The sequence below is a fragment of the Elephas maximus genome, chromosome 3 (genome assembly GCF_024166365.1).
Source record: "Elephas maximus indicus isolate mEleMax1 chromosome 3, mEleMax1 primary haplotype, whole genome shotgun sequence".
NCBI lineage: Eukaryota > Metazoa > Chordata > Mammalia > Proboscidea > Elephantidae > Elephas > Elephas maximus.
The window spans coordinates 56,191,917-56,210,786 of record NC_064821.1 but is presented as its reverse complement, the minus strand read 5'-3'; the positions used below and the strand labels follow the sequence as shown (position 1 = coordinate 56,210,786).

At 54.2% G+C, this 18,870-nt stretch overlaps 1 protein-coding gene across 12 annotated transcripts in view; it reads right to left on the bottom strand.

Annotated features, from left to right (window-relative positions):
• CROCC (ciliary rootlet coiled-coil, rootletin) overlaps positions 1 to 18,870 on the bottom strand; it is a 53,193-nt gene that overhangs the window by 28,487 nt on the left and 5,836 nt on the right. For 8 of the 12 annotated variants that reach the window (XM_049878045.1, XM_049878047.1, XM_049878049.1 and 5 more), the window contains 11 exons: positions 11,921 to 12,062; positions 10,534 to 10,688; positions 6,433 to 6,618; positions 6,248 to 6,331; positions 6,108 to 6,169; positions 5,848 to 6,013; positions 5,205 to 5,311; positions 2,354 to 2,590; positions 1,787 to 1,883; positions 834 to 899; positions 99 to 332 (listed from right to left, as the gene is read on the bottom strand). In XM_049878045.1, the coding sequence (XP_049734002.1) occupies positions 99 to 332; positions 834 to 899; positions 1,787 to 1,883; positions 2,354 to 2,590; positions 5,205 to 5,311; positions 5,848 to 6,013; positions 6,108 to 6,169; positions 6,248 to 6,331; positions 6,433 to 6,618; positions 10,534 to 10,668 (1,374 nt within the window). In that variant the 5' untranslated portion in view covers positions 10,669 to 10,688; positions 11,921 to 12,062. Of the gene's footprint in view, positions 1 to 98; positions 333 to 833; positions 900 to 1,786; positions 1,884 to 2,353; positions 2,591 to 5,204; positions 5,312 to 5,847; positions 6,014 to 6,107; positions 6,170 to 6,247; positions 6,332 to 6,432; positions 6,619 to 10,533; positions 10,689 to 11,920; positions 12,063 to 12,640; positions 12,750 to 18,870 lie in introns of those variants that run through there. The other 4 variants (XM_049878053.1, XM_049878051.1, XM_049878052.1 and 1 more) reach the window with 3 other exon arrangements.

Here is an 18,870-nt window from a genome sequence, read left to right as displayed (position 1 = left end):
CCAGTTCTATCCCAGGATACTCAGGGCTCTCCTTCCAGGGCCATGGCTCCCCTCCCGGGATGCTTAGGCTCCGCCCCTGGATCCAGGCTTCACCCTACCTGAACCTGCAGCTGGCGCTTGTGCAGGGCTGAGTGGATCAGGGCGAGTGTGGAGGAGTCGGAGCAGGCGGGGGACGGGCCTCGGCGGGGGGAACGACCGCGGCTGGGCGAAGAGCGCCGCGGTGGGGACGGGGTCCGCGGGCCCGAGAGTCCCCGTAGGCTGCCATCTGATGCATCGGCCGTGCGCTCGGAGCCGCTTAGCTGAACACCGCTCTCTGGGTCCGACAGGACAGCCTAAGAGCGGAGTGAGGGCGAGAGCAAAAGAGGAGGGGAGCTGGGGTTAGGTCGGTAAAGAAACCCAGGCAGGCAATGGGGTCGCCGGTCCCCACATCCCGTCATCCTAGGCTCTGCAGCACATTCCAAGGTTCCCTTCCTGTGAGAAGTCCTCCTGATTCCATCTCCTCCACTAGGTCACAACCCTCCAGCCCCAGGTAAGGTCTCCCATTTATTTTGCCAAACATGGACTGCGAAGACATCATTCAGTGTCTCTCACAGATGAGCCCTGCTCCCCCAGGGCAAGAGCTGTGCCTCCGCTGTCAGACTGGGGGCTCCTCCCAGAACAAAGGCCCCGCCCTTCCAGCAGACGTGTCTAACAGCTGCCTGGGTCCCCAGGCCGAGAACTACCTGCAAGTCAGCCCACAGCCACCACAGGAGGCAGAATGGCCCAGGACTGCTGGGCCTTGCTGGCACTGGGCTCCCACCCCTTCCGGCCTCTCCACTCCTCAGGCCTCGTACCTGGGCCAGGTCCCTCAGGGTCTGCTGCAGCCCCTCTCCATCCTCTGTCTCTAGAGTCGCCTGCTCCTGTAGCCGCAGGGATTCATGGAGTGGGGTAGGAGAGATAAAGAAAAGGTGGTCAGGGTCTCTGCCCCAGTCTGAAACCCTCCCCTTCCTCTCCCTCCCTGGCCCACCATACACCAGGTAGTCTCTAGGGCCCTGCCTGAAATACCCCACAGCAGCCCCACTGCTCTCACTGAACAGACAAGGCCCAGAGAAGGCCGGTGTCCTGCCCCAGGTCACACAGCCCGTTGAAGGACAGTTGGACGTAGAACCTAGGCCAAGCCCCACACAGAAGGGTAACCAGCCCAGATGGTACCATTGAGGATTGCCCCTCTGGTGGGGGACAGCTGAGTTCCAAGAGGAAGAGACCTGGGCTGAGGGGGAGCAGGCATGAGTTCAAGCCCTGACTCCCCTGCCTACTGCCTCTGAGACTGGACGAGCATTTCTGAGACTCTGGACAAGCATTTCCCCTCTATGACTCAGTTTTCTCATCTGTGTAATGGGTTCATGCTACAGGGAGGATGCTGGTAGGACAAAATGGGATAAAGAAGGTGAATGTGCTTACTGCTAAGTCTGGTATACACTAACCAAAAAAAAAAAAAACCAAACCCCTTGCCATCGATTCGATTCCAAGATTCTGACTCATAGCAACCCCACAGGACAGAGTAGAAACTGCCCCATAGGGTTTCCAAGGAGTGCCTGGTGGATTCAAACTGCCCATCTTTTGGCTCTTAACCACTACGCCACCAGGGTTTTCCTGGTATACACTAGGCACTCAATTAATGAGGACTGGGTCTGAGTCTGAGTGGGATTCTCAGGAGTGGCCCTAGTAGCCCAGCCCTAAGCCTGGGTCCATGGCTCTGGTCGGTCCCCCGCCCTGCCCTGCTACCCTCAGAGAAGCCCCATCTCACCAGGGCCTCGAGCTTCTCAGTGAGGGCCTTGTTGGCCTGATCCTTCTCCAGACTCTGGTTCTGAAGGTGCTCCACTGCCAGGGCTAGCTCTGTCACTCTGGAGGTGGGAAGAGCAGCAGAGGTGAATGGGGGCTCACCCCATCTTCTCCCCAAGCCTACCAGCTCCTGCACTCTTCATGCTTCCGCAAACCCAAGGCAGGCGCCCTAGAATCCACCTCCCCAGCTGCGTGATTTTGGGCAAGTCACTTCTCTCTGAGCCTCAGACTTCTCACCTATAAAATAGGAATGACATTACTATCTGCTTTATCTCACGGCAAAGTCTGTCCAGGTAGCAGGAGTTAGGAGCACAAGTTCTGCATCAGAAGCTGAACCGCTTTTGATGTGTCCTGGGCAAGTGCCTCTGAACCTCAGTCTCCACCTCTGTTAAATGGGCTGCCTGGGAAGAGTGGCTGAGCTCACATGGGGGCTGGGCCCATCTCCACTGAACAGACACTCCCACCTCCCAACATCTCCAAGGACACCCTCTGCAGAGTGGCCTGCCTCTCACAGTACCCACCAGGCACCCACCTGGCACTGAGGTTGGCCTTGTCCAGGTCACTTTGCACCTGCAGCTGGGCCAGGTCCTTCTCACGGAGCACCTTGTCCCGCAGCTGCTCCTCCAGCTGGGTCTGCAGCAGAACCTGTTTCTCCAGAGCTGCCTCAGCCTGGCTCTCAGCCAGCCGCAGGCCTGCGCTCAGCCCCAGGCCTGCCTCCTGGATGGCCCGCGAAGTCCTGGCCAGATCCCCTCCCAGCTGCAGCAGGTCCCTAAGGAGAGGGCACAGGATGGGGATGGGAAGGGGGCGTGGGCTCCCAAGTGCAAATGCAAACTATACTGGAATGCCATTTGCCACTATCAGATGGGAAAAAAGAAAGTTGTGTAATACACAGTGTGGGTGAAGCTATGGGGAAACAAGCCCTCTCATACAGTATGGTAGGAGGGTAAGTGGGTACAACCATTGAACCAAACCAAATGTCATCACGTCAGTTCCAACTCATGGCCACCCCATGTGTGCAGAGTAGAACTGCTCCATAGGGTTTTTAAGGCTGAGGTGCCTCAGGGTGGGTTCGAATCATCAACCTTTCGGTTAGTAGTCAAGCATTTAACTGACTGTGCCACCAAGGGAGATAACTGGTACAACCACAATGGAGGGCAGTTAGGACACACTCTGAAATTATAAATGCACAGACCCTTTAACCCACTAATTCCACCTCTAAGAATTTATTCTATAGATATACTCCAATGCAAGGAAAATGATCTGTGTGGAAAGTGATTCAAAGCAACATTGCTTATGTTAAAAATGCTGGTGACAACCTAAATGTCCATCAAAAGGGGACTGCTGTTAAATACGCTATTGTGCAACCACTCAATGGCATATTCTGTAAAAAAAAAAAAAAAAAAGCCAAGAAAAAAGAATGAGGAAGCTTCTCCTGGCTTGATGTGGAGCCATTTCCACGATTAGGTGAAGAAAGCATCTCCAAGAACTATGCATATGAAACCCCACCAAGAGTATAAAAGAAGGAGTGTGTGTGTGTGTGTAGGGGGTGTATGTGTGTGTGACCTGCTGTATTTGCTTGAATAAAATAACCCTGGAAGGTGACTTAGGAAACTGGTAATACTGCTTGTCTCCGAGGAGGGGAGGGGATGAGCTGGGCCAGCAGCGGGAGGGAGACTTCACTATCCAGCATTCATGCCTTTTGAAATTTGGCCCTTGTGAATATGTGATATATTCAAAAGTAAAATATACAGTTTTAAAGTGCTAATTAAAAATAAAATTATTTTAAATATATCAAATTGGTTAAATCCTTGCCTTTCCTGAATGAACTATACCACTGAGTGTCCGACAATAACAAGGGGAAGTGCCTCATTATAGAAGAATTACAGTTAATACATGCACAAGTGAGAGAATGAGAATAGCATGATTCTGCAACCTCTGTTGAATGTCTGGCTTTTGGCAGGGAGCATCAAAGGGTCACAAAATCATTACATCACAAAAAGAGAGACAACCAGGCATCAAAGGTGCCTTCTCATGGAAGTGCACACCACCGCTTATGAGGCAGGCTTGCCAGAAAAACCCAGACCTGAAGCTGATCAAGCCTTAGCTGCACCCCTCAATTTGTAGCAAATACAAGGGACAGAGGAACATGTTAAACGACACCACAGGGGTGCAAACAGCAAAATCCAAACTGGGAATCTCTAAGGACAACTGTCCCCACTTCCTGAACAAATAAATTATAATGGGAATGTCTGCCTTGAGCATCGTGCTCTTTTAAGATCGATCTACATGGGATCACATTGACAACCGCAACTCAAATGTTTAGGGAGGAAACTTAGAGGGCAGTGAGATTATGTTAACGCAGGAGGAACAACTCAGAAAAGGAGCGTGAGGATGGTTGCCCAACTCAAAGAATGTAATCAATGTCCCTGAATTGTACATGTAGAAATTGTTGAATTGGTCTACGTTCTGCTATGTATATTCTCAGCAACAACAAAAATAAAATAAAAACTATAATGGAAAAAGAGGAGAGGCAAACCCATCATAAGACACTTAAAAGCCAAATTAACCGATTTCATTTTGTGAACGTCTATGGATCCTGATTCAAACAAACCATAAAGACAAAAAGTGAAGCAAAACTCTCTGTGACATTGGAGGGCGGCAGAAGCTGGCTGGATGGACACAGAGAATACAGGGTGGAGAGAAGGAGTGTGCTGTTGCATTAGGGGGAGAGCAACTAGGAGTATATAGCAAGGTGTATATGAATTTTTGTACGAGAGACTAACTTGATTTGTAAACTTTCACTTAAAGTACAATAAAAATTAAAAAAAAACAAACTATCTGTGACATTGATAAGTCTGGACATTCACTTCCTACGACTAGAATTTTGAATGTCTATGTCTTTTCATCACTAGAGGTTTCAAGGTCCTTGGGTACAGAAGCCAGAGATTCTAGTGGCTTAAAAGCAGAAGCTCCAGAACCAGACAATCCTGGGTTCAAATTCTGACTCATCCATTTACTGACTGCTGTGTGACCTGGGGAAGGTTACTCAACCTCTCTGAGCCTCAGGGTCCTTATCTATAAAATGGGGATTATTACAGTTCCTACCTCACAAAGATGCTGTTAATAGTGTATGAAATAAAGTTGCTAGCTCAGAGTAAATGCCTAAAAAATGGTGATTGCCATGATCATGGTGACTTAATTACTACAAGTCGCCTCTATCTTCACAGGGTCTGGCATAGTTGAGCTGAACAGAAGTTCAACCGAGTTGAGTTCAACTTAAAGAATGGGTTGCCTCACAGCTGCCGTACTCTCCTCAAATCAGCCCCTTCACCTGCCAGGCCTCCCCTCTGAGTGGCCATCTTACCTCTGGGTGGCCATCTTACCTCTCGGTGGCCATCTTCACCTCACTGACCAGCCGTCGCATCCCCACAACCTGCCTCCAGAGGACAAGCAGGCGGCTGTGTTCGTTGCTGAAGTAGGTGTTGAAGGACTGGAGGGAAGATGTGTCTGGTGAGGGGCTGGAGTGAGGGCCCATCTACTTCCTCTCCCAAAGCTCCCCCAACTCTGATCACCCAGGGAGTGGGACTTCCCATGCACCAGCTCAGGGCCTGCACAAGCGCTGTGCTTCAGAGCTGCCACACTCGTGTTTCCAAGCCTCAGTGGTTCTCTCTTGCACAGGGAACTGGGTTTCACGGCCTTCACCAGCAGAGGTAGCAAAGAAGGACAGGAAGTACTGCGGACCTAGGATTGCACCCCAGCTACCAGCTGCATGACCTCTCTTTAAAACGAGGATAAGGATAGCACCTACCACATATGCTTATAAAAAAATAAGGAGGAATAAATCTGTGTACTGGCATTTGGTACCGGGTACAAAGCCAGCTATTATGATGACAATTATTTACCTTTTCTAAAGCACTCACCTGGCTAGCAGGGCCCTCCTCCCTCACTGCTCTACCGTGGCCCTTCCCTTTGTGTCAGGGTGGACCCAGCGCAGCCAACTCGCCTCCCAGCCCCCATGATGCCCACCTCCTCCTCGCGCCTCCACGCTGCCTCCCGCTGCTCCAGCTCCTGGCGGCTGCGTGTCCAGTCGCTGGTCACCTTGCGTATGTCCTCACTCAGGGCCTGGTTGGCCGAACCCACCTGGTCCAGTTGCTCTCGGAGCATAGCATTCACCTGGACCAGGCTGGCACTCCTGAGCAGGACAAAGGAGATGGGGGGGAAGTCTACCCAGCCCTACCCTGGGACCCCCCCACTTATGCCAGGAAGACCCCCTGCTGCAGCCCCACCTCTGCTGCTCCTCCTCCAGCCTGATGAGGGCGCTCTCCAGGTCCTGGCTGTGCTCAGTGTCCTGGGGGAGGGGAGGGAAGGGAAGCATCAGGTTGGGCACACAGAGGGCAGCGCTAGCCCTGCCTCACCTGGCACCCACCCTCAGCTGCTGCTGCTCCAGCTCAGTGGACCGCTCCAGTAGCTGCTGCTCCAGCTCCGTGCACTTCTTCTTGTATTGGAGGATCTGGGGGTGGGCGGGGAGTGATCACTAGTGCCTGGGGGTGGGGGCAGGAGCAGGATGAGATGAGCACTTGGGTGGGTAGGAGCAGGGTGGGTGGCCCTGACCTTGGCCTGCAGCCGCTGCACAAGTTGAGCCTGCCGCTGCTGACCCTCCTGATAGGCCTGCAGCTTGCGCCGGTAGGAGGCCTGCTCCTCCTGCAGCTGCCTCCGCAGCTCCACACTCTGCCGGACCAGCCCCCTCGGCTCCAGTGTCTCCAGCTCCCCTGATTCCATCTGCACAGCCTGCTCCAGCTGCAGGGAAGGGCCCTGGGTGAGAGCCCTGGGCCTCCAGGGAAGGCAGGCACAGGTCTCTGCAGGGGGGCACCAGGCTGGGCCCAGGCCCACAATGCCTTGCAGGCTGTTAGCCTGGCACCCTGGGGAGGCAGGCACATCCAGGCAAGCCCAGGATGCACAAGCATGCACGTGCACGTGCACAGGCTAATACAGCTGTGCATAAACACACAGACTGGGCATGCAGGAAATACACACACGCATGTACACATGTAGGTGGGTCCACCAACGTGTGCATGCAAAAACATGTATGCACACAACCACACAGATGCATCTGGATGTAAGCCTCAGAGGCCCTCAGGCACCCTGTGCCTCTCCTCCAGAATACGTATTAGTGATTATTAGAATCACGTCGCCCCTCCCCTCCAACCTCCCACTCCCACTCAACCTCCCCCCTGCAATGAGCTCAGAAAAGTCTGGGGTTTTGTTCCTCTTTGGCTCTTAGTGCCTAGAAAGGGGGTGGCTTGCTGAGATAATTAATGAATGGCATGACCACATGTGAACACATTCATAACAGAGGCATCAACACACGTGTGGATACCTGAGCTTATTGACATGCACAGGCATAACGCACACAGGCATTCCCAAATACGCACAGGGGACACGGGTGAACACCCCACCAATACACACAGGGTGAAGATTCATAAGAAGTGCACGCAAATGTTCTAATATACAACGTGTGCTTGTTAAATGCCCTCTCAGTCCCCACCCCTCCCTGACGGCATGGGAAGCCTCTTCAACCACCACCCCCCTCCACCACCCATGCAGCTTGCAGCCCTTCACCGTCAAACCCCTGCAGGCACAGGTGGGCCTGCCCAGCTCTGGCTTCCAGGTCAACCCCTGCCCTGCCCTAGCTCTGCCTTGTCCCAAATGCTAGGGGCCACCATGGCTGCCCCCACTAGCCAGGGAGCCCTCTTAACCCCTACAGAGCATGGGGGTGACTGTGAGTGGGTGGGTTTGAGTTCTAGGTGTCTCTGTGGTGTGTGTCACCAACTATACACTTTGTGCGTCTGTGCATAGCTGTGGGGCTGACTGTGGGGCTGTGTGGTGCCGTACGCTTTTTGCTGTCTGTGTGTATCCGTGAGACGGAAGACAGTTGTGCTGTCTGCACTATGGGTACATTGTGATGGTGGCACTATTTGTGTGAGTGACATGTTCTGTGTGTCTGTGTGTAACTGTGTGGTGTCTGATTAGGAGTGATGCTGTACTGTGCACACTCCATCAGTCTGAGTGTGTCAGTGGGATGGGCTTGTGTCTCTGTGGCATGGGGCTTTTGTGTACCAGGTAGGATCTGATTGTGGTCTGTGTTGTGTATATTTTGTGCATCTGTGTGAACCAGGGTGCTATTTGCTTCTGTGATTAAGAGAGGTCCAGGCAGTTGCCGGGTGCTCCAGCCCCTTCCGCAGTGCTCAGAGCCAGGCCCAGGCCACTCCTGGCCACACCTCGCCCCTTTCCACAAACCTCCACAAACCTGGCCCCTCACAAAACGGCCTTTCAATTTTCCTTGTATTTCAGAAGTGGAGGAGGCCACCACTAAGCTGGGGATAAAGAAAGTTTACTGTCTCCCCTGGCAACCGCTGCCCTAGTGCCCGCCATTCAATTCACTCTGTCCAGGTTGCCATGGACACTGGGGGAGCCAAGGGAGTCCTCCTCTGGAGTTGAGGGGGCGTGGCCATCCTTTCTTCCCTTTCCCAGCTGCCTCGCCTATACCTGCTCCCCGGGTGCAGAAATGGGGGGTCCTCCACAGGGGCAACGAGGTCCTCTCTCTGACCTGGCAGGTGCCCCTTGGGAGCCTTTGCCTCAGTTCCCCTACATGTAGTCAAAAGGACACAGATCTTTACCCCCTGCCCCTCCCCATACCAGGGACGCTGTGGGGTTTAAAGGGTCAGAACGACCTCCCTGACCGCCCGCAATCCAGCCTACCGTGTAACTCTTGTGACCACAAGGCCAGGCCTGGCCACCTTTATGCACTGGGACAGGTGGGCAGCAGGAAAAGATTGTGCCACAGGATAGCAGAGCTCTTGACGGAGGTCCAGGTGACCTGAGTCCTCCTCCCAGCTCCACCACTCACCTGGGCCTATCACACCCCCTTTCCAGGCTTCAGTTTTCCCATCTGTAATAACGTGATCTCTAGGGCCTAGCACAGGGCCAGCGGCCAAAAGAAGAGAGGTCTAAACCAAGGGGCTGGCTCAAGTCCCTGTCACTACCAACAATGCAGGGCTGGGGCCAGCCCATCCTCCACACTCCCTGCAAATCCTGGGAAAACTAGCTCTGCATTGTCCCAAATGCTAGGGGCCACCATGGACCCCCACCCTGCTCCTCGGCGTGTCCCAACAAGTCGGGGGCCAGTCCAGGCAGGCACACACCAGGGTGCAGGCACACACAGCCAAACACAGAAATGCACACTCCCTTCCTAACATAGTACACAGGGCCCAGTGTGCAATGGCCTGGTTCAGGGGGCCTGGGGTTAACCCTGGTTCTGCAACTATCACACAGGGGGCTCTGGGCCGGGCCCTGCCCACTCTGGTCCTCAATCTCCCCACCTGTAACATCAGAGGGACACACTGGTTGGTGACCGAGGGCCCGTCCAGCTTTCAAAGGGCCAGCTGCCCCACAAAACACCCAGCCCAGTCATCTCTTCGCAAATCCGGGAACCAAAACCACAATGCAGAGCCCTAGGCTGGGAGTTAGGAGCCCTGAGTTCTAGCCTTAACTGGCCATGTGACCCTGAGCACAATGCTTACTCTCCCTGAGCCTCAGTTTCCTCTGTTAAATGAGTATCATAATGGCACCAGCCTTGGTGTTTTAAATATAAAGCACCTAGCACATAGTAGCCACTCAGTAAACAGCAGCCACAATTACAACTGTTCCTACCACCCACACATCTCCCGTCTGCGCATGCACGCACGCACACACACACACACACACAACACACACATTCCCTCCCTCGTGCAACTCCCTCACCAGCTTTCAGCCACCATCAACTCTCCAGGGTCCCTCCCATGAGCCTAGGGGCTCAAAGGAGATAGTGCACCAAGAGAATCCTGCTTCCTGGCCCTGGTCCACACCAACCTCCTGACCTGGGCCCTGCAGCAGGGGCTAGGGGATGTGAGTCCTGTCTGGGCTTGCAGGCAGCCCTGGCTTCTCCTTCCCTCCCTGGCAGAGCCTCACCCCCATGGGAAATGGCAGCAGGTCTCATGGCTGCCCAGACGAGCCTGAGGAAAGCTGCCTGTGCCTACGCCACCCTGCCCCAGCGCCCAGCCGTCACCTAGACCCAAACCATTGCTGTCAAGTCAGTTCTGACGCATGGCAACCCTACATGTGTCAGAGCAGAGCTGCACCCCATAGGGCTTTCAACAGCTGCAATCTCACAGAAGTATATCACCAGGACTTTCCTCCTTGATGCCTCTGGGTGGATTTGAACCACCAACCTTTCAGTTAGGAGCTGAGCACAGTTTGTGCCACCAGGGACTTTGCCTTAACTCCAAGGCCCATGTAAATGAGAGCACAGGGAGAGGTCCAGAGAATTGGGCGGGGGGGGGCAGGAGGCCCATTAGGGTTCTTGTTCTCTGTGCCCTCCACCCCAATAAGGCCTGGAACAGAAGCGAATGAAACAGCCCTGTGTCAGGCACTTTATTTCATTATCTCTTTGATTCCCCACACCAACTCCATGTCATATCACCATCCTCACTGCTCAGAAGCTGAAAGTGATCTGCTCAAGGCCATACAGGTTGGCAGAGCCAGAATTTGAACCCAGGCCTGCCTGACCGGAGGGCCCAACCTTCTGGCCAGTGCGCAGGCCTGGCCTGGCTGTCTTCCTGCCTTTGCAGCAGGGAAGCCCTGGCCCAGCCCCCAGGTCCCCGGGGAAGCACCTACCCTCTCACTGACTGCGTTGAATTTGATGGCAAGCTCATCACGCTCGGCACGGCTCTGGGCCAGCAGGTCCTCCACGCGGGACAGTTCCTGCTGCAGCAGCTGGTTCTCTTCTTGCAGTGACAGCAGTGACGCCATCTCTGTGGCTGGCAGCGGAGCTGGTGAGGGACAGTGGGAACATGGTTGGCTTTCTTCTGGGTCCAGTGGGACATCTTCCCTTCACCAATGCCCCACCCATCACTTAGAGCAGGAAGATCTACCAAGTCCCAAAGGGCAGCCTGGGTAGGAGTGGACGTGGCACTAGACTGTACAAACACAGCTGATGAACAGAAAGGTGGGCAAAGAGAAGGGCCCAGAGCCAGAGTAAGGGCATTCCCCACTACAGTTGAAGTGTGACCCCTGCAGGCCCCAGGAAGCGCAGGAGAGAGCCTTGGTCTAGGAGTCAGGAGAGGAGGCCTCCGGTCCTAGTCCTTCCTTCTCCAATTACTACTCTTTGACCTCAGTTTTGCTGATCTATAAAATTGGTAGAAGAGTATCTAGTTCCTGCCAAGCAAGCCCAAAAGCTTCACCCAAGGGAAGGGTTTCATGAAGCTTCTGAAGCTGGGCAAGGTAGTGCAGGTCAGGTTGTGAGGAGAAGGAAGACGAGGAGGAAGAAAAGAAAGGCCAGAGGAAGGAGAAGCAGGGGTGCCCCTCCTGTGGGCTCCCCTCTACCTCAGGAGAACTGGACACATACCATGGGCCACAGGCAGCTGCAGCCTGCTATGCTCTTCCAGCCTGGAGCGAGGGCTCTCTAAGTTTCTCCCTATCTGGGGATCCTGGGGGCCCTAACATCCCTAGTCCTCCAAGAAGAGGCCCATCCCCAACCCAACAGCAGGACAGGGACTGCAACAGAAGCACCAACACACTATTAAGGAGCGAGGCAAACATGTCAGCTACCCCTGAGTGTGGCCTCTGGTGCCACAGGAAGACAGGGACCCATCCGCCTTCCTGCACGTATGGGGAAAGGACAGCACCAGCCCTCACTCTACTTTAAAGTCCTGGTCTGAGCTGAGTTGACCTCCCCCTGCATCTCTGACTCTGCCAGCTCACACCTTCCCTGGGCAGGAATATGGTGTCTGGGGTTCAAGTCTTTGCAGCAGGCTGCAGGCATGCAGGGAGGGGATGCTTAGCCTTTCCTTCTAGCCGCATCACATGGGGCACAAGTCTGGGTAAAGGACACCTCAGCTCTGAGCCTCTGTTTCTGCCTCTGTCTAAGGGTCCCTCCATTGTAGGGATTTCGGAAGATGGAAGCTGTAATCATTACCATCGATGCTGCCTGCTGAGGAGGGTGATGTGGGAAGAAGTAGAATGTGGTCAGTGTCTGTGGAAGGGTGGGGTGAGGCAGTAGTACCTGTGCTCTCAGGCTGGGAGAGGTTGCGGGTGATAATCTCCCGGATGCGGACCTGCAGGCTGGCGGGCTGAGAGTCCTGGGCAGGGTCCTGCACACTCAGGTCTTTCTCTTGGCTGAGCCCCAGGATGCTGCTTTCCAGTGTCTGTGGGGAAAGAGAGGGTCTGTAGGGGATCTGGGCCCCCGGCTCCCTGGCCTGGGTAGGAGAGGAGCAAAGTCTTGCTGCCCAAGACACAGGTGCCCAGGAGACCTGCTTAGGAAATCCCCACCGTGGGGGAAGCCTGGACATCAGAATCCAATTGGCAAAGACCACCATGGGAGGGGAGTCTCAGGAGCCCCTGCCCCGGAAGGGCCAGAGAAGCAAACCAAACCCCATAACCGACTAGCAAACCCCCTCAGGTCAGCACAGAGTGTTGGGGGCTTCAATCCAGCACAGGCCCCAGATGAGGGAGGCCCTGTTGTGCTGACAGAGGTCACTGCACCCCAAAAATCTGGGCGTAGGCACCCCCCAGGGCCCTGGGATAAGGAAGTCACAGCAGTTGAGCCCTGCCCATTTCTTTGCCCCCAGTCTGGCCAGGAGCTGCGTATCAGGGTCCCTGTTCACCCCACCACTGCCACAGCCTCTTCCAGCCTCAACTCCCACAACGTACTCACCCTTCCTCATTTTTGCTAAAGCCACACTCCCTCACCCTGGACATCGTGGGCACAGCCCCCAGGACCCACCTGGATAACCGTCTCCAGGGCCAGCTGAGCCTCTAGTGAGCCCTCCAGCCCTAAGTTCATGGGGGGGGGGGTGCTGTGGGCACCACTCCTGCCCCCTTCCCCTGGGCCCAGAGACCAGCTAAGCCCGTCTGCCCCTCGGCCAGGCTGCTGTGCTGAGCACTGGACAGATTAGGCTTAAATCCGGCGGCTCGCCCATGTGACCATAGAGGGGGAGGAGCCAGGTAGGGGGATGCAGGGAGGGGGTGGAAGAAGAGGGGAGGGGAGCAAGGGAAGAAGGAAGAAGAATGAGGAGGGGAAAGATGAGAGGGAGAGGAAGGGAGGGGTGGAGACGGGGGAGAAGGAGGGAAGGAGTGGAGGTGGGGACCCTCTCCTCAGAGGCTGCTGGATCCTAGAACCCTCCAAACCCAGAAAGTGTGGTCAGTGACCAGGAGGCAGGAAAGGCCAGAGTTCCAAGTCTAATGACCATCTTCTCTGACACAAAACCGGGGTCACATGGTTAGCTAAGAATGTATTAACAGGGTACGGAGAGAAGTTTTCCCACATCAGTTGCAGGCTGTGGAACTGCCCAGACCAGGCAAGGAATTGAATCCCACCACTGGCTGTGCGCCCCTGGGAAGGTGACTTTGCCTCTCTGAGCATCAATGTTCTCATGCGTAAGATATGGATAATATTGGTGTCTACCTCATGGAGTTGCCTGGGGAGTTAAAACAAACAGTGTGCAGTACATTTAAAAATCCAGGGCTCTGGGCTCAGAGGCCCATCCACTGCCTCTCGCTGTCCCTTCCCTGTGGCCAGGAGGCTGTATGGATGGACTATAAGAAGAACTCAGCATCCGGATTGGAGCAAGAGTCATTAACAACCTGCGATATGCAGGTGACACAACCTTGCTTGCTGAAAGTGAAGAGGAATTGAAGCACTTACTGATGAAGATCAATGACTACACCCTTCAATACACCTCAACATAAAGAAAACAAAAATCCTCACAACTGGACCAATCAGCAACATCCATGGAAGCAGCAGTCAAGAAATCAATCAACATATTGCACTGGGCAAATCTGCTGCAAAAGACCTCTTGAAAGTGTTAAAAAGAAAAGATGTCACCTTGAGGACTAAGGTGCACCTGACCCATAAATGCATGTGAAAGCTGGGCAGTGAATAAGGAAGACTGAAGAAGAATTGACGCCTTTGAATTATGGTGTTGGTGAAGAATACTGAAAATACCATGGACTGCCAGAAGAACGAACAAATCTGTTTTGGAAGAAGTACAGCCAGAGTGCTCCTTGGAAGCAAGAATGGCAAGACTTCATCTAACGAACTTTGGACATATTATCAGGAGGGACTAGTCCCTAGAGAAGGACATCATGCTTGGCAAACTACATAGAGGGTCAGTGAAAAAGAGGAAGACCCTCAATGAGATGGACTGAGACACGGCTGCAACAATGGGCTCAAACATAGTAACGATTGTGAGGATGGCGTAGAAACAGGCAGTGTTTCATTCTGTTGTACACAGGGTCACTGTGAGTCGGAAACAACTTGATGGCACCTAACAACAAGAACAATCTTTACAGGAACAGATCGACAGGTCTTTTCTTTCAAAGAGCCACTGGTAGGTTCGAACTGCTGACCTTGCAGTAAGCAGCCGAGTGCCTAACCATTGTACCAACAGAGCTTCTTCTCCTGGGTATATATCCAAAAAACAAAACAAAACCTGTCGCTGTCGAGTCCATTCCAACTCATGGTGACCCCATGTGTTACAAAATAGAATGCCCCCAAGGGTTTTCTTGGATATACTCTTTACAGAAGAAGATTGCCAGGCCTTTCTTCCACAGTGCCACAGGGTGGGTTGGAACCCCAACCTTTAGGTTAGCAGCTGAGAGCAAACCAGAAGGCTTGAAAGCAGAAACTCAGATACTTGTACACCAACGTCCACTGCAGCATTAATCACAATAGCCAAAAGGTGGAAACAACTCAAGTGCTCAAGTGTCCATCAACAGACAAATGGAAAAACAAAATGTAGAATACGTATACAATGGGATATGTCAGTCATAAAGAGAAATGAAGTTCTGACACATGCTACAGCCTGGATGAACTCTGAAAACATGCAGAGTGAAATAAGTCAGACACAAAAATATTTACTGTATGATCTCCCTTTTATGAAATATGTAGAGTAGGCAAATGCATAGAGACCAAAGTTTATTAGGGGAAGGAGTGAAACCCCGGTGGTGTAGTGGTGAAGTGCTATGGCTGCTAACCAAGCAGTTCAAATCCACCAGGCGGTTCTACTCTGTCCTATGGGGTTGCTGTGAGTTGGAATTGACGTGATGGCAATAGGTTTCCTTGAGGAGTGAAGGAGTGAATGAGGAGTTATTGCTTAAGAGGTATTTTCTGTTTGGAGTGATGAAAACCTTTTGGAAACAGGGCGATGGCTGCACAACACAGTGAACTGTACACTTAAAATAATTAAAATGGCAAAAACAAAAAAGGTCACCTTCTGAGAGAGCTAACCCTGACCTCCCTGTCAGTACCTGGCCACTGTTTTCTTAACATGTATGTTGTCTGTCTCCTCCAAGGGCAGGGACCATGTCAACCTTGTTCATTGTTGTCTCCACAGTGCCTAAGGCCCAAAGGTCTGTAAACAGTTGTTGAATGAATGAATGCTAACAGACATGTAATAATATGGGAAATTAAAGGGGAGAAAAAAGGAAAGAAAAAGAAAACAATTTCCTGTGGCTGGGGTCGCATTGGGCAGGTCTTGGCCATGGGTATTACCCACAAATGGGCAATCACTGGAGAGACCTAAGTAAGCACCTACAGGATTTCAGGAGTTCAAAGTGAAAACCAGGCAGTGTGCCCAGTTTGGAGCCCTGGTGTCACAGTGGTTAAGAACTCGGCTGCTAACCAAAAGGTCAGCAGTTCGAATTCACCAGCCGCTCCTTGGAAACCTCATGGAGCAGTTCTACTCTGTCCTATAGGGTCGCTCTGAGTCGGAATCGACGGCAATGGGTTTGGTTCTGGGTTTGGTCCCCCATTTGGGACTCCTGGGCTGGAAGAGTGCGTAGCCTCTAAGTGCTGACTCCCGTGCCCAGGGCTTGACAAGAAGATTGAGAAGGGGAGGAGTTAAGTAAGGGAAGTGGGTGGCCTGGGGCAAGGGCTCCGGTTTCCGCGTGGATGGGAAACTCCTAAACTCCAGTTCGGGTTCCTGAGCTGCTCCTTCCTGAGCCCTCTTGTACCCCACTCCTGGCTGAGGGGCCCCGCTGGGCCTCAGCCTCTGGTCTCTGCTCACCACAGGACTGACTTCTTAAGCACCTGCTGGGAGTTCAGCTGAGGAAAACAGGAAAGCTGGGATGTAAACAGACAGTACTCCTCCCTCAATGTCCCAGCCCCTACGACAAGTCGGGGTCTGAGAGGCAGCTGGGGAGATGTGGTTACCAAGGGGGCAGACGTCCTCCCAGAGCTCGGTCCGGTTCCCAGATTGAGTGGGGCGGGATGGAACAGGGTGGGGGTAGAGCTTGTTCAGGCCTCATTTTAGAAACCCAAGGGGTGGCGGGCTCCTGCTGGCTGTGCCACCTTGGACAACTCAACTGGCCACTCTGGGCCTCAATTTCGTCATCGGTAGATAAACTGGACTCGCAGGGTTTTAAAGAAGATGAAACAATGTCGCACACGAGAAGAGCGCACGGGGGGCTGCAGTCCGGGAGCTCCTGCTCGTGGAGCCAGAGGACCCCGAGAGCGGAGGGGTCCGTGGGCGTCTCTAGGCCGCTGCGCCGGGGCAGGACTCCGCTCCCCCTGCCCTTCCCAGCCCACGAGGATCGGGGCAGGATCCGGGGAAGCGCGGGGAACAGGATGTCGGCACAGCCCGGCCGAGGCTCTCTCCTCGCGGCCTCAGCGAGCGGCGGAGGTGGGCGCCGACACTGTCCTGAGCGCCCCGGGATCCCCGGGACTGCGTCCCCGCCCCCACCTCGCGCGCGCCCGCCTGCCTTCCCGCCTCCGGCGCGCACTGCAACCTCAGCCCCACGGCCGGCGTACGCGCCCGCGGCCTCCTCGCATCGGGGACGCGCGTGCCCTGGACCCTGGCCTGCGGGAGCGCGCTCCGTCCCCCACGCGCGCGCGCGCGGTCCCGCTCTCCTACCTCTGCGCGCCGCCGCCGCCGCCCGGGCCGGGCCGGCAGTGCTGGGCGGGGCCGGCCTCGCACCGCGGGGTGGGGGTCGGGGGCGGAGCCGGCGCAGGAACCGCCCGGGCTCCCGCGTCTCCCGGGGTCGGAGTGCGCGCCCTGGGCTGGGGGCGGGGCAAGCGGGAGCAAGGACCCGGGAGGCACCGTCCGTAAAGCGGTTCGGCAAACATCGTGCCGAGGGGCTTCGCGTACGGGAGCGTGTTGGCTGCTCTGGGCAGCCGAGCAGAGAAGGATTATTGAGTCCTTTTACATAAACGGGAAACGGCAGATTAGGCAAGTGGCTCAAGGTCACGCTGCGGCAAGGGGGCAGCGCAGGATCGGAACCCAGCCAGGCTGCAATCCCTGGCCCAGCCTTTGTTGTTAGGTGCTGTGGAGTTGATTTCCACTCGTAAAATCCCTAAACTCTGCTCTCGGATAAGTGACCCAGCCCCCAACCATACCGAGGAAGGATTTCCCTCCAGCCCAGCCAGAGCCCACAGTAGCAATAAGAGGCTTGAAATATTAAACGCGTGGGAAAACTGATTTTCTTACGACCGTACGTACGTAAGGCACTCTGGGCCTCAGTTTGTCCACCTGTGAAATCTGCTGCCCATCCCTTCTCAAAGACTCATAACCAAAAAAACCAAACCGAAGCCGTTGCTATAGAGTGGATTGCGACTCAGAGCCACCCTATAGAACAGAGTAGAACTGCCCCATAGAATTTCCAAGGAGCAGCTAGTGGATTCAAACTTCCAGCATTTTGGTTAGCAGCCTGAGCTGTTAACCACTGTGCCCCCTCAAGCTCACGCACTTCCCCTCAATGGGCCTGGATACAGCCATAGAGGAAACCATGCGTTTCAGATGAAGACAGCGCTGTGGATGTCCCGTGCTCATTGCTACGGCAATAACGTTACTTTCCATCCCCCAGGGGCCTCACTTTCCCTCTGTACTTGAAGGCACTGGACCAAATCAGTCCTTTTCAAACAGGGAGGCGAGTCTGAATCTTTAGGGCTGAGGAAGAGGTGTGGTTTGTTTGAAAAAGCATGTTTAATTTTTAGAATTTTATGTTTGAAGAACAATAAATGCCCAGAAAGAAACGCCCACAGGCCCTGATAGTTCTCTGTTTCCAAGATGGTAGGAGGAGTACCCGGTTGGTGTCAACAGTTAGGCTGGACTACTAGCTGAAAGGTTGGTGGTTCGAAACACCCAGAAGCACCCAGGAAAACGGGTTTGGCAATCTGCTTCCGAAAGGTCACAGCCTTGAAAACCCTTTGGAGCAGTTCTACTCTGCACTCATGGGATCACCATGAGTTGGAATTGACCCAAGGGGGAGCTTTATGTTTATCAAAGGGAAACCTGGTTTTACAGGCTGCTAATGCCGCGGTGTTTTTTTAATGGTGCAGGCAAGGCTGTGACCTGGGCCAGGGCTAAGAGAATCAAGGGAGATTTGGGTCAATCCCTGGAGTCTAAGGTGAGGGGGAGGTCAAGGTTGGGAGGAGAAGGGCCCAGTCTCCCTGAGGTCCCCTGGCCCAGCTGAGGAAGGGCTGACCTCTGCAGTATAGCCTACCCTCAGGTGACCATGCATGGCTGGCTTGTGACCCCACCTGGAGTCCCCAGACCTGCTGGGTCTCTGCCCAGGCCCTGACAGGCTCATGGCCCCATCAGTCCAGTTCTCATCCTGCCTGTCCCTTTGGAGCCCTCACTCACTCACTCCAGAGTGCTCCTCCCAGCACGGGGGCTGGTCTCAGGCCCTCACCCCTCCCTTCAGAGGACCCAGCCTGTTGCCTATCTTGCCCAGGCCCCCCACCAGTACCTGCACTTCCCTGGTGGCCTACGCTGGCCATGCCCCTGTGCAGTGCTGGCTGCTTCCTCTCATGTTTTCTCATTCTGTCCCGGGTCCTCTCTGAACACTTCTGTAAAGCAGGTTCTAAGATTATCTTCATTTTATACAAGAGACTGAGGCTCAGAGAGGTGGAGGTACTTGTCAAAGATGCACAGCTGACAGCTTAGTTGCTTCCAATCCCATGCCCTTTCCACTACACCATGCTGCCTCACTTGAGATTTTGCGGAGAGACAGCAA